Consider the following 15,460-nt stretch of genomic DNA (forward strand, 5'->3'; position numbering starts at 1 on the left):
AGCATGATGAAGCATGACGACATGAACAAATGGAGATACCTGGTGAGCCACAATCACAACAGACTTCATTGCCGGGCAATCTCTGTATGTCATCAATAATGGCTTTTGTCAGATCCTCTAAACTGTTTTCACCTGTGCTCTGCTCTCCACGGAATGCCATATTTAATGCTTCTTCTTTGCTGTTAGTCAACACTGATATCCATCTAGCACAAGATAAAGACCTTAATGAAGATCTGCATTTGTAAATGCATGTTAATCTACAAACTGTAGAAATCTCGCAAGGAACAAAATATTAGTGGGACTATAGGGAAGGACTGTATTCTGGGAGAGAATGAGAAGGGGGAAAAGTGAAAGACAAAAAGGAAAGATTTGAAAAAAGATAAGTAAGAATGAGAAGAGAGAAATAGTCTTAATTCTAACATCCCTTTGGTGAACAATTTAAAAGCCAAGTTCTCAGGTTCCTCAAATAAGTAGAAGTTGTGGAAGAGAAAAGGGGCAATTAAGCTCCTGTAAATTTAACTGCTTTAAAAGATGCCCAAAATCTTCCTAAAGTCTCCTTCCTGGAGAAAATGATAATCCCTACTTTCTCCAGTGTGCATCTTTCTCTTCACAGAGGAAAGAGCAAGCACCCTGGTGCATGTGTTGATGTCTAGTTGCCTTTCAAATGCAGGTCTCTGAGCACTGATCAGAGTCAGACTGCAAAGCCCAACAAATGGCAACTGCCAAGGCAACCGGGGGTGAAGGAGGACAGGAGAGTAACGGTACCAAGAGCCAATATCAAACTTCAGGAGCAAGCTGAGTGCAACAAATCAAGACTCTTTAATGATATCTCAGACAATATTTCCTCCCCTCCCAACCACTCTGCAAGTTGTTGCTTACACATAATGTTTTAATTAAAAACAAACAAAACCCAGTCTCAGCAGCTGTTGTGTTCCATGTGGAAGTAAGGAGGAGAAAGCAGTTCCACTAAGGACCAAGGACATTGCAGATGCAGTGTTGCCAATTTAGAAAAAAGAGCAAGTTAAAAAGAAAACCTCAGAAGTAAAGTGATTTTAGATCTACTGCAAATATTGTATTTTTTTAAATGCAGAAATGTTGTAAATTGGCAGTGTCCTCAATGCATTTCATGTTTACAATGTCCTGCAATCATTGGTCTTCTGAAATATGCAGAAATGGTATGGTCATCTAAACAAACTAAGAGTACTTCAGATTGAAATTCATAATTTCTCAGTGAAACAACGAAAAGATTAGCTTTAAAGGAATTCAGAGAGAAATTTATGTGTGTAATCTTAGAACACAGATTCAGAGCCTGAACTAATATATGGGCATTCCATATTATATACTTCATGCACATTTTCTTTTAATTTTTATGTGCATAAAAGAATCTAGGAAGTAGTGCTTAAAATGCTTTAAAAATCTTGAAAAATCAGTGTTAAGAATAAAAGAGAAATTGAAAGTCTTGAACACAAATTTGCTCCAAAGTTTACATGGTGTCAACAATGAAGGTACATTCATCTTTCTCATTGCATGAGAAGAACCCACACTAGAGGGCATTCTTCTGCAATTTTAATGGTGAAATTCAATGTTATTTAAAAATAAGAAGCAATGGTGTCTTGTTCTAATATTATAACAATGTTTGGTTAAATACAGAAAGTAAAATAATAATTAAACTCAGACAAACAACATTTATTCTGACATTTGTTTATAATTTTTTTACCGTTACAATTTGATTAGTTTGTTAAAAAGGCAGAATTTGAATAAAACTCAACTGAGCAGTAACAATTAAAAATTATTAGATGCAATTACAACAAAACACAACTGAGCCAGCTGTTAGTTGATATAGATTTCCTTACTATGAGTACCTAAACTGTCAGAGCAATCATTATTCTGGTTATGTTTGCTAAGGAAGAAAGAACCTCTGTGCAGGACTGTCACTGGGGCAGCTGTGAGTGAGAGCAAGAGGCAGCACGGTGGCAGCTCTTCCCCCACCACCACAAGGACAAGGACAGACATCTCTGGATGACTGGTGCTGCTTATCAAGAAGTGCCCAGTTGGTCACCAGGCCTTCCTGGCAGGCTGCACACTCAAAATAAACCATGACTAGAGTGAGAGAAAAAATTTCAGTGCTTCTAATAGGAAATAAAACCAGCCTGGAATTTCAAAACAGTCCAACAGGCAGCCTGCTAAACTAAATTTATTTATCTGCCTCTCAAAAGAAGGATACTGCTTATTTATTTTTCCCCTACCTTGCTCATTGTTAAGACAAAAAACCCAAACAAACCACTCAGCTACTAAACCAACTAATACAGTAAAAATTAATTTATGGCAGAGTACCAAAAACTTATGACTCATAAGAAATAACAGTATTTTCTTCTTGACTAAGAAAATTACTGGAATAATTAAGTTCCAGGATGAATGCAGTAATCATAACTAGCAAGTCAGCTTTGCACTGTAAGAGCCAACATAAAGCTGTGGAAGCTCAGAAGGAAATTGCTGCACACCAAAGAATTCTCCAGCTCTTTTATTTCACCCATGACTCCCGAGGCTGAGCTGTCAATGCCACTGCCACCCAACACCACCAAACAAGTGAAACACCCTACAAACATCCCCTATGCCTTTAAAATACACATGGGGCAACACGGGCTTCCACTAGAATGTGGTTATTTAATGGAAAAGTGAGGTAGTCCTTGCTGTCCTCTTCAGTAGTAACTTTATTCCTTGCCCTTTTGGGTGCTGAACATTAGACTACATGCACAACACCCATCTGGTGACACAGGAGGGAAAACCAGTGCTACATGGCTCTCAGGAAATAATTCTGATGCAGTGGGAAGAAAGATTGTTTAAAAGGAAATAACTTAATTGGAAGCATGCATTAAATGAAGCAAGCTCTTGGATTCTGAAGTACAAATCTCAGAGATGTGCTTTGCCATTTATTTCTAGGCCTACAGAAGAAAAAATGTACTGCCTGTAGATATTTTCTATGTGCCATATTGAGATCTTTTATCTATTTATTATATTTACTTTCAAGGAAAAGGTAAGATCAAGAGGAAAAGAAGTAACTGCAGAACAGGGCTGACAGAGAAGATTTGAGAACAATTTAAAAATACTTCATTTGAATCCTAATAATCTGATGTAATCCTAGTATCATCCCAAGCATGCCACTCAAACCAGGTACTGGCCGGATGAACAATCTAAATGGGGTTTTGGTTAGTTGGGTTTGGTTTAGTTTCAGATTTAACATTACTGGGTTTTAAAGGAGCTCTGTAGTGTGAACAAAATAGTTTACATTTATAGATTCATAACAGCAGAAAAAAGAGACAGTAGGCACTAATTGTGCATTAGCTGTGAAAATTATTTTCACTGTTATGTGTGATTTTACACAAATCTATTGGCAAAATAAACTTGAAAAAATGTAAACATTCTTACGCCACGTATTCCTGCTCATCTTCTGCTTGAAAGTGGTAAGTTCTGTTATCTGAAAGAAAGAAAGAAAGAAAGAAATCTTTTCAGGTGGCATATGACAAAATTCCATCTGTCTACATACTTGGTATAAAACCTATTTGGTAGCTAAAGCCTTCAAGAGCAATTTCTCTTAAAATGCATCATTAATCCTTTATTCATAGCTATGGATAACAATTCCAAAAAAAAAAAAAAAGGGAAGATGAAACTGTAAATTTTGATTCACACCAATTTTATGTATTTTAAAAGTCTTAAGTTTTGAAATAATAAAGAAAAATAAACATATGGATCAAATTTCAGTCAAAACTGAAATATAATTAGAAGAGGGCAAAATTAATTTGTTCCTTTTATATAGTTTTTCCCTCCAGCTGAGCCAAGAAAATTGTTTTACTAGCCAACAGATGAAGACATGAAGTGGCTATTATCTCCCACAATCAAAGGTTTCCTTGACTGTCCTTTTCAATATGGAATGTTGGAACTGTTTCTTGGTTAATACTCTATATGTGAAGTCTGAAAACATTAAATTGACTCATCAAAAGAGTTTTTAAAACCAGACTGGATACAAACATCTGCTGTACAGGACCAAAATAGGAAATAGGGGAACCACAGAGCTTTAATGCTGACAAGAAAAGGCATTACCAATTTTCAGACAAAGAGAAATATATTTTAATGTAGGATAAGAGAGAAAGAAATTGGGTCTCCTTGTCTTCCTCGTTCCCTCAAATAGCACTCAAAAAGCAGAACAATGACTGAAAAGCAGGATAAAGCCAAAGGTCTTTCCCCTTTCCTGGTGGATACAGATAACACATGTTTCACAAAGCTGTTAAACATCTCTGAACTTAGGGAGCAGCACATATGCTGCATTTCATGGCTTGTCACAAACAAACAATATTTATGTCACATCATCAGAAATAGAGGCTCTGAACAGTCATGAGACACTCTGTGTGTCTGGATACAGACTTGAACTTTGAGCTCTAGCCTTGTGTTCTACACAAAGCATCTTGCAATGACATTTTCAGAAACCCCAATAACACAAGATGGAACTAAAGCTGCTACATACGTGATATCAGATCAAAGGACTTCTTATCTTCAGCATTTGGCTTCACCTGGCAGGTCAATAAATTCAGTTTAGCTGGTTGCCTGTTGGACTAAAAAGAAAATTTATTTTATTTTAAAAATGTATTGATTTAGGATTATTTTCCCTTTCTGGGAGTGTGCATGTATGATATTACATAAAGCTTGGACATGCACACATATCCACCCTCAAAAAGCTGGAGACCAGCATCACCTGGTCTGATTTGGTCTCTCAAAAGGGATGCATTGCTAAATCTAAACAAAATGAAAATTTTCATGGTCTCACTTTTTCTCAAAGGGATGAAAAGAAAAACTTTAAATTTACAATATCCTAATATTAATAGTTTTTAATTGCATTTCTTCAACAAGGGCAAAACTACAATGCAGTTTTTCATTACAGAATGCCCATGTTCCAGGTTTCCTCCCATTTTAAATAAAATATATCAAAGATATAATCCTAAAACTTTAAAATAGAAGTGGAAAGCTGAAAATCTGGAGTTTCAGAATTCAGGATAAATACCAATATTCTGTGCTGCAATTAAGTCACTTAAGACATGATAATTATATGTCTCTGAGGAATTTGGGGTTTATACAGATAGTAAGCTTTAGAAATTGAGGGCTGTCAATTGAGGAGTGAGTGGATTTTGGGGCAAAGGTGGAGAAGTGGTGAGGAAATGGGACAATCTCCTTTAACAAGAGCAACTCCTGTGCTTGTTTCCAACAGGTTCATGTCAAATTCCCACAAGGCAGTTTTAGCACTGCCTCCCCCTTGATCTCCTTGGTGCTACCTCATGACTGAGCATTCCCAGGAAAATTCTTCAGATATGTGCCTGATCCCAAGAACTCACTGTGAACAAAAATGCCCAGCATTCCAAACTTTTAATTGAAAGCACTCAAAACACTAAACACATTCACTCCTCTGTCAGACTCTACCTAATATCAAATACTTCCTAAGCTCCCAAATTATGTAGCTCACATATATACCATGACAATCCTTACAAGCAAATCCATCTGAAGTATTGAGAAGTCTGTTCAATGCATTTGCCATTTTCCCATTAAAGTACTGATAAATTCATTTCATAAGCTACAGTCTCACAAAACTTCAACAGTCAGAAGCTGAAGTAAACATCCTTTTTGCAATAGCATATTAGCAACTCAGATTCATCAGGAAAGGATAATGCTATTTATTTTTTTGATATAAAGGTATAAAAGTAACTTACCGTTGCATGTGAGATGGTAAGAATTCCATTTTTAACAGTGCACTTCCTTCTTTGCCATACTTTCCTTAACCTACATAAGAATATCATATCAATTTTAGTAAGTAGATGTGACTTCAAAACTCATAAATAACATTATCATTTTGGGACAATTAGGTTTAAAAAACAAAAGAGATACAGTCAAAATTTTACTAAATGCTTCATTAAAAGAAACTTGGAGTTTTGTGACAAATCTTAATCATCTTTTAGAGAGTTATAAAGACAATAGCTTTCTTTTAACTATGACTACTTTTTATGCTTGCTTGTCATGCTTTTGATATGTGCTACATTACATTCAGTGCTGTGCTCAGGCTTGAACTTTGCAACTCCCAAGACCCTGTGGCAGGTGCATTAGGAGAATATGCCTGAAGCACCCACAGTAAAAAGCTGTTAAAATTAGAGCCTGAACATAGCAGAAGATTTCGCTATTATTAACCAGAACATACCCATCACTCTTCTTTAAAAGATAACCTTTCTTCTCACTGCCATATTCCTTATTCCCCTGAAGCTGATGCATACTGTACCCTCCTTGCCTGCTCTGTGAATCCTGGAAAAGGGAAACACAACATTAACATTCTCCTGATGAGCACAGTAAACTTTCTTAACCTTTACGCCTATTTTACTTTTTCTTCTCTACAACATCACAAATTGATAAAGATTAAAAAAGGATAACTCCTACTGCATGTTTTACATTGACAGGAGAGCTTGATTTTACACCACGTGATCTTGAACTAGATGCATGTTCAAGATTAAATTAATACATTAGGCCTTTGATGCAAATATGCATCTCAAAACAAATGACTTTTAGAATACAGGTATTTAATATTGCACAACCTCATAAGATAAAATTTCAAAAATTTATCAAAAGATAAAATTTCAAAAAGAAAACAACAGAATATAGCATGCATCTATATATAGAAATACATATATAAAGAAAGACAAATGGTAATTTTTTCTTCAAATAAAGTATATTTATAATTCATGAGTTTTAGTGAATGAAGTCAGCTGAAATAACTTTTGGCCTGATCTAGTGAAACAATTAAGAGAAATGGATTAACTTGTTACAAGCACATCAGAAAAAAAAATCCCCCAAATTCATGAAAACATTGACTTACTCTCCTAGACTTCGATCACGAAAGGCAAAAGCAATAAAGGAAAGAGAAAGCAAATAATTTGAAACAAGAATTATTATTCATTTAAAAAAGACATGTTCCCTGAACACAAATTTTATAGTCCCCACTGTTAAAACAATGTTTCCCCTTTCTAAAGACACTAACAGAGAGAAGGCAAGAACTATTTTTAGGCATACAGGTGTTTTGTCTCATCCAGTAACAAAATACCATAACAAAATTCCAGGCAACCCGGCATATATGACATTGGCTTCACAAAATAACTACGAGGACTGCAGGATCAAAGATTAATACATCTTCCAATCTTGGTAATCTTTAAATTGCCTAAAATTATAGTTATATTGTATCCTCCACAAGAGGAGCTAATTCTGAATTTCCATTGAAAAAGATCAGGCCCAAAGTTAACTTTTAATTTTTGCAAGTGTATGCAAAAAGCTATATTTAAGGGCACATCAATTTGTTTTTGAATAAAACTGTGAAACAATAACCTGCAAAACATTTGTCAATATCCCATCAAAAAAAGAAAAAAAAAGGAAATAGGAAGCTCAATTATTCCCTTCTCAATAACCTTTCCTCTCTACAGCAGAGTTTCTTACTACCACAACCAATATATAATGAAATTACTCCCTCTTGGTTTATCCAGAGCACTTACAATTGACTTTCATTTTGTAACAAGTTTGCCACAGAGTTTAGAGAAGTGCTTTGGTAAAACTGGCAGGTGTGGCTGGAGCAGCACAGAGGCTCCTGCAAGCTGGGTGCTGCCAGCAGTGCTCACACCACCGCAACCAGCAGCTGGTTTGTTAAAATCAAACTTCAAATCCCCATGGGAATTAGGGAATTAATCCTGCTGGTATTAGCATAGGAAAGAACATAATGAGATATAGCTCTTGTTGCAAGTAGCATATAAGATAGAGATTTAGGGAAATAAATCAAAAAGTAAAGAAATAATTGACAAAACAGACAAAAAATATGATTCCAGAAATTAGCTATATTCAACTTAATGCTGTTAAGTTACCTTTGCAGCAATAATTAATAGACAAAAAGAGGGAACAGAAGCCTGTATTAAAGGCTCAGTTTCTTTTAAAATTGAAGCTTCTTAGGATATGAGCATTTTGTAACAAAAAAGATCAGATGCTTTACACAATTAAAAATACACTAGTATTCACTAAATACTTTTTCCAAAAGCCATAAACCATAATAATTTTTCAAAATTTGATAATTCTTGCACAAGGTAACAGAATCTGCCCCAGCTTGACATGAGGACAGCACAAGAGTGGCCACAAGAGACACTGCCTGTGACAGGGCCAATGTCAATGGCAATTCCTGCAATGAAGCTGCAGCACTGGCACTGCTGCCCTGCCCCAGATGTGCTCCTCCAGGAGCCAGGTAATTGCAGTGATTGCAGTAATACCTTTTTCACTGATGAAAGGAGAGGTATGCCACAAAAATGTGCAAGGTCATTACATATGCCCATAGTGCTAAATAAACACCTTGAACAAGTGCAACAGTGGAACAGGAGCTGCATTATGAGACCTTAAAAACATCAGGATGTCTCACTTCTCTCACAGCTGCTCTCAAGAGGTTAAAGACGGCAGAATTTACAATTTGGACAGGAATCACTAGTTTCAATTTCCTTCTCTCCATCAAAAAAACTGTTTACTATCAACAACTAGGGCCTCAATTTTGTTATTTCAAACTGTTTTCCTGCCAAAGCAATGTTTGGTAAGTATACTTCTGATTTTTTACAAATCCACTGCAGAAAATCCCATTCATTGAACGTTCTTCAATAATTCCATTAATCCATCAATTTTGCATCAATGAGATTATAGTGCACTAATATAAGTGGAGAAATGTATACTGAATCAGAATCCACCAGGCCATCTGTCACAATAATAAAGCCCAGCTTTATGCACTTAAAGATTTGGATACACACAGTGATGGAGGCAGACTGGGGAAAACTCAGGCCACATCAGGCTTTGGTGTCTCTCAGCCAAGGAGTAATGAATGCTGACCTGCTGCTTCAGGAGCAAGCACTAAATACCTAAGTAACACATTGTCTTAACAAGCTCCTCAATTTCTGCCAGCATCATTACCCTCTGACTCAGGTCACGTAGCAGAATCTCATGACAAAGTCCTCATGTTGATTTTGAGACAAACTTGAACATCGATGTGATCAAGTGGTTATTTTATCAAAAAAAGCAGATTCTTTCATTACAGCATTTCTCTATCTCTCTCCTGTGATTTGCCTGGATATCTGAGAATCACAATACTGCTCCTTTTTCTTCTAAGACACACCTTCAATTCTCTTCAAAACAAAGACTTTATTTTTTACATTTATCACTTTATATACATATATTATACATATATACACACAATGTTTTTCAAGAGTCTTAGAATTTGTCCAGACTGTAATTACAATCAGAACAGATGTACAGTTTATTTTGGTGATGCCTGTGAAGCTTCTTTATTTCAACATGTATTCAAGTTTCAAAATTTGACTTCACATTTAAATTTCACTTTACTTATATATTTTAGATGGGGTTTTTTTACTATATATATTTTTTTACTACACATCCAGGAAATAGGTAACCAAAAATCCAAACATTATATTTCACTTGTTACTCTGCCTCATAATAATCTATGAGTAATTTTGAAACTTGACTTCTGTGGACTGTACCATATGCAGCCATGAATGCACAATACATTGCTGAAGAACATCCACCCATTTCTCCTACTGTATTTCCAAGAACTGGCTGATTGTCAAGAAGCATGAAGTCAACAACATATGCAGCATCCAGGAGAGGAGGAGATGTTTTCCTTTGCTTCCCAAATAATCAGCTTGTGGAAGAAAAGATACATGAGAGGAGAGCAAGTCTTGCTGCTCTGTGTGTTGGGAATCAATTCCTGATGAAGAATGAGCAGGAATTATGTTCAGAGTGATTTAGATAATAGGGAGATGACAAATGTAATGCCTGTATGGAAAGCTCTGTAAGTGTTATGGAAGAGATCTGGTAAATCCATGCGCACATTGCAGATGGAAGGGAAAAAAAACCAACAAACTTAGAATCAGGAAAGACTGTAAAGTATGAGCTAAGGGAAAACTGAGCACTAGAAAAAGCTGACAGCTTTCACAGTAAATTGGGATCTAGTCAAAGGTACGCTGTGGTATTCCTGTCAGCATTTGTGCCACAAAAGAAATTCTAAAAAACATGTAGAGTGCATTGTAAGGCTGTGCTGTCCTTCAGAATGGTGGGATTAGAGGTGCAGGAAGAGGAACAGCCTGCTGGCCAAGGTTTGTCTGCTGTATGATGTACACCTGTGTTATGTAAGCAAACATTCAAAAGGATAAAAACAAACCACCACTGTAAGGAATTACTAGTCCTTTATTCCTTATTAACTGGGATTCCACATTATTTAATTTACTAACTTCAAGCCACACATCTACACACAGTGGCCATGATCACAATGGGCTATCTGTAGAATTATGTGACAGTCCACAAAAATATTTACACCTATTACTTCTCCTGTTTTTCAAAAATTTCAAAAGAATTCCAGGAAATTAAAGATAGATTTTTTTTAGCTTCACAGCACAGAAGGAAGATTAATGAAAACTACTTTGAAGAATATATTTATTATTACATATACTGAAAAATCAGGGCAGCTTTTGAACAGAGAGGTTACGTACTAAAATTTCCTGGAAGAATCAGCAATTACATGATGACTGATGCAGTGAACCTGGACTTTCAATGGGCACTTATTCTTCCTTATGAAAGGGAAAGAATTACATTGCCACAGGACAGGAGGAAAAGTCCTGAGGTGACATAACAGGTTAAAAGCATGAAACAGCCAAATGAGTTTCACAGAAAGCTGTGCCAGCACATATTGTGTCTTACACAAACAATATGGAAAAGGGTGAACAGTAAACTGTCAAATTTTGTTAGATGTTATTAAATTATTCAGGATATCCAAGAAAGGCTCACTGAAGGATTTCTCAGGAATTCAACAATAGTGAGTAGCTTGACAACAAATGACAGGTGAAGATCAGCATAAAAAAATGCCAAGTGATGCAGAGGGGAAGAATAAGATACTGTGAGCTCACCATGAAGATTCAGAAACAGGATGATATGGTTATAGCTTTACAGATGATCAAACTTACACACCTCCTCTGGCCAAAAAAGCAAGTCAATGTAAGGTTTTATATGAAAAAAAAGAACAAAAAGTATCTAGCAAGGATATAATAAATTCACACACACACTCAGATCCTGAATAGGGTAAGCAGATCAAAAAATTCAAAACAAATAAAAGCAGAAAGACTATTCCACACAACATGCAGCCATGGTGGAAAAGGCTCAGCTGTAACATAAGCTAATGATTCACACTTCTTCAAAAAGCAACTGCACAAATTCAAAGACTTCCAAGCTAGCCAAGCTACTAATGGGAGGGTATTCTGGGGAAGTATCAGTGTTTATTGTCCTGTCCTTACTCTCAACACCCACTATAAACTGGCATCAGAAACTTGGCTGACTCAGTAACCTGGGTGTAAATTATGTTTTTATGTATATACGATATTAGCAATACTGTTGATCACATATTTGGATGATCATATATATTCAGAAGAATGGCACCTGCCTAATGTTTTGTTATAATTCATATTTCATAACAGATATCTGGAAAATATGAATGTCTTATACACCACCAACAAAACTGAACAGAGGGTAAGCAAATTTTTCCTGAAGGAAAGCTACACTGACCCTCCCAACAATCACTGTCACCATGGGCTATTCAGTATTTCTCTCAGGGATGATGATTTTGGAAAGCCAGAGCATTATCTCAGGTAAAAGTTGTGATGTGTGTTATTATGTTCTCTCCTAGTCCAAAAGGTATTCCAGAACATCTGCAATGGACACCACATGTGCTTCCCTCCACTTCTGCAGTGCATACCAGACACCAGGGCATTTGATGATAAATTTTAGTTTTTAACTGCCCTGTCTCAGTCCCTTTTGTCTGAATAGCAAACAAATTTTCTTCCTTACTATATACTATTAGCCAAAGGAGTTTGGAGAGGAGAACAACAGCCCAAAACCCATGTGAGTTAGCAGCTGAACTCCAAAGTGCAAACCACAGCTAAAGGCAAACCTCTGGTTCTCATTCTGCCTTGGGATCATCTGGGTCAGGAAAATCCTGAGCACAAACTGGCTGGAGGACAGCAGAACACAAGATGGGAGTGTGCATCCCTTCTCTTCATTTTTTTCCCTGAACAATCATTCCTTATCATTGTCAAGGACAGGATGCTGGGGTAGATGAAGCATTTATCTGACCCATTACAACTCTTTTTATAGTACATCAAGAAAGTACATAAAAAAGATAATAATTTCTCTTTGTACATAAAATAGAAACAGAAAATGAATGTAAAAAAATTGTTTGTTGATATGTAGTTGAACATTGTAAATATTAGTTTTGCATGATGTTGAAAGTCCAACTCTTTTGAACCAATAACTACAAAAATTTAACATTAACTAAACCGATTTCTGAATATAAAATTCACAAATTTACATTATCTACAAGAATAACATGTATAAATTATTTACCTCCTTCTGATCAAGCTGCAGAGAAGATTTTATCAAATCTCTAAGAGCTGTAAGTTGCTTCTTTTCTTCATCTTGTGTCTGCTTTATCTACAGAAAGAGATTGCCATTATACGCTTGCTGGATGCAAATTTAATTTTAATGTTTTATGCATTTTAATATACCATTTCAGATGCTCAACTATTTTGTATTTTTGTAATAGTTGAGTTTATTTTCATGTACCAGTCCATTCTTATATCTTCACCTTCTATGCATTTACTGCTTGAAAATCAAAATTAAAATGAATGTATAACTTGACATGAACTGTTTATTCTGTTATATTGTCATGGCTTACTATAGCTAATGCAACTCAATTATCCTCTGAAATATTAGAATAACTCAAATAAATTTGACAAATTACTTAAGGAATGAAAATGCAGTTTAATTTAGCAGCAAATTACAATAGCAAATGGGATTACTGTAATTCTGATTATGGAATACAAAAACAATTGGATGACAAGTGATCTATGATTCCATGTTATTACTTTTCTTCAATAAACATCACAATTAATTCATTTATGAAACCCTGGTGCTATCATTAAGTAGTTTGGTTTTAAAAAGTGAAAATGGTACTAAAATTAATGTTAATAATATAAGCTGATTCCAATATTCATACTTAAAAGTAGTTTTATATTAATATATGATTGAATTAACAGTAGAATGAAAACTGCTTTTCCTAATAGCTCTAAAAATTGCATATGAAGTTTAACAGTCAAGAGGTCTTTTCTTCATCTAGCTATGTTCAGTTTCAAGTAACACACTTTTCATTTATAAGATGTAAATTCAATATACATCCTCGTAATTCTATTTAAAATGTACACAATATTTTCATTTTCAGATATAAAGTTACTTGTAAGTAAACTTACATTATATAAGTCAGCAGCCAACTTTTCAATATATTGTTTAAGTTTATCAGCTGTTTTCAAGCCATCTTGGAAGAAACTGGAATGAAAAAAAAGTACCTTGGATTTATCAGGAATGTATGGAGTTCACAACACAAAGTAGATTGTCTCGTGTAGCAAAATAGCAAAACCAATAAAACATATCCAGCTTTTTCCATGTTCAAAACTGAACAAAATAATTTAAAAAGTTAAAACCCCAACAAAAAACCCCTTCCTAGTAGTTTAGAGTGTCTTTCAAAAGTGGAGATACACCATTGTGACTTTAACAAGTATCAAATTAGAGAGACTATAACCAATGTGTTTCTCCTACAGTAACTTCAAAAATCTTTTTTCTGTATTTAACTCAAGCTCCTGTGTGTTTGCCTTTGTGGTTCTAATGATGACAAGGTTGTATCTCACCAGTTTCACCTCAAGGAAATCCAAAGAAATTACTGGCTTACACAGTGGTTTTTAAATTTACACAAAGACTAAAACTATTAATTAGAATAAACAAGATATTTATAAAAATGCATTCCAGATCTATGCCTCAGAAAATAAAATTATTTTTTGCATGCAACATGCAAGGTTTTCCCTTGGTCTCTTTCTCCATCACTGCCCTGCCCCCCAAACTCACTCACACACTCCCTCCTGGAAGTCTACAGCCTCAGAAGAGGAAGAATCAGACACCTGTCACATCACAGTCATGAAAAAAACTCTGATACATTCAAACAAAGGGAAACAAAATCTTGTGCAAAAAAGAAAATTGTAACTAAAGCTTAAAGTATTGCAGTACTTACTTGCATTGTGCATGGTAATATTTAATAAGGTTCTGCAGAAGGTCCACACCCTTTTTTGTCTTGATTTCATTAACCTTAATAAGATACTGTAGAGAGAATAGACAACATGTTGATGATCATGTATCACAAACTTCAACAGCTTTCAAACAATAAAACATCATTTGCTCAATGAATTAATCTCTGTGTTTAACTTCAGTGCTGAGCCATAGAACACCAGTCCACTGCTGCTTAACTAACCTTAAAACAGGTAACAATTTATCTGGCTACTCTATAAAATTTAAACACCCCAAAACATAAAGCAAATTCAAGAAAAAATTTTCATCCTTTACTATTGTCTAAAGATTTCCCTTTATAATGCTACTGTAGTCACTACTGAAATATTCTGACAGTACAAACACTGTGCAATTTTAAGTAATCTCCACTAAAATGTAATAAAAAGAACTACTAATATAAAAAAAATCAGCTTTAGGGAACTAAACGCATCACTAACGTTTATCACTTTATTAGAAATGTTCAAAGGCCTAAGAAAGCATATTGAAAGAAAGATATCAAAATATTGCTAAACCATAAATTTGATAAAATAAGAAATATTTCCACAGTGTATTTTCAGCCCAAGAACCTTCCCACAATAATCTAAAACCAAAGAAAATTAATAAAGCAAAAAGAAGCCAAGTTTTGTACAAGAGTTGCTAAAATAATTATCTTTATATTGCTGTACTGTGTCACATGAAAATAATTTCCTCCCTCCTCCCCCATTAAGTGACTAAAGATTTCACCATCTTCAAGAAAGACCCACAAAGTCTGTTAACAATAAGTTCTGGTGTTGCAATTGAAAACTGAATTTTGTTTCTTACTTCACACATCTGCAGCTGGAAGAGCCTCCTCTCCTTCTCCATCTCCTCAGCTATCTCAGCCCCCGTTATCTCCGTTCTTATCATCCCGTGCTGCTTCGCATGTTCTCTCTTCTCCTTCTCAATCTTGGTACTGAAATTTTATTTAGAAAACATTTTAGAGAATCCCTTCTGCTAAAAGGTGTTCTGGCATTATTTAGGGAAAAAGTAATAGTTAAGAAGGATCAAAGAAGACATTTTAAAGATTTGCTCTTCTACCAAATCCTGTATATTTTAAATCTCAAGAAGCTATTGAGCCATGAAACTGTCCTTCCTTCAACTGTATGCTCTAGATTGTGTGTTACTTGGGGGAAAAAAATTATACCTTAATAATAGCAATAAAAATATT

At 35.2% G+C, this 15,460-nt stretch overlaps 1 protein-coding gene across 2 annotated transcripts in view; it reads right to left on the reverse strand.

Moving 5' to 3' along the window:
* ASAP1 (ArfGAP with SH3 domain, ankyrin repeat and PH domain 1) overlaps window positions 1–15,460 on the reverse strand; it is a 142,394-nt gene that overhangs the window by 40,370 nt on the left and 86,564 nt on the right. For both annotated transcript variants that reach the window (XM_058821412.1, XM_058821420.1), the window contains 9 exons: window positions 15,076–15,205; window positions 14,222–14,307; window positions 13,410–13,485; window positions 12,508–12,594; window positions 6,236–6,336; window positions 5,754–5,823; window positions 4,520–4,607; window positions 3,427–3,475; window positions 40–203 (listed from right to left, as the gene is read on the reverse strand). In XM_058821412.1, coding sequence (XP_058677395.1) covers window positions 40–203; window positions 3,427–3,475; window positions 4,520–4,607; window positions 5,754–5,823; window positions 6,236–6,336; window positions 12,508–12,594; window positions 13,410–13,485; window positions 14,222–14,307; window positions 15,076–15,205 — 851 coding nt within the window. The remainder of the gene's footprint in view (window positions 1–39; window positions 204–3,426; window positions 3,476–4,519; window positions 4,608–5,753; window positions 5,824–6,235; window positions 6,337–12,507; window positions 12,595–13,409; window positions 13,486–14,221; window positions 14,308–15,075; window positions 15,206–15,460) is intronic.

Source organism: Ammospiza caudacuta, chromosome 1 (genome assembly GCF_027887145.1).
Source record: "Ammospiza caudacuta isolate bAmmCau1 chromosome 1, bAmmCau1.pri, whole genome shotgun sequence".
In the NCBI taxonomy this organism is placed as follows: Eukaryota; Metazoa; Chordata; class Aves; order Passeriformes; family Passerellidae; genus Ammospiza; species Ammospiza caudacuta.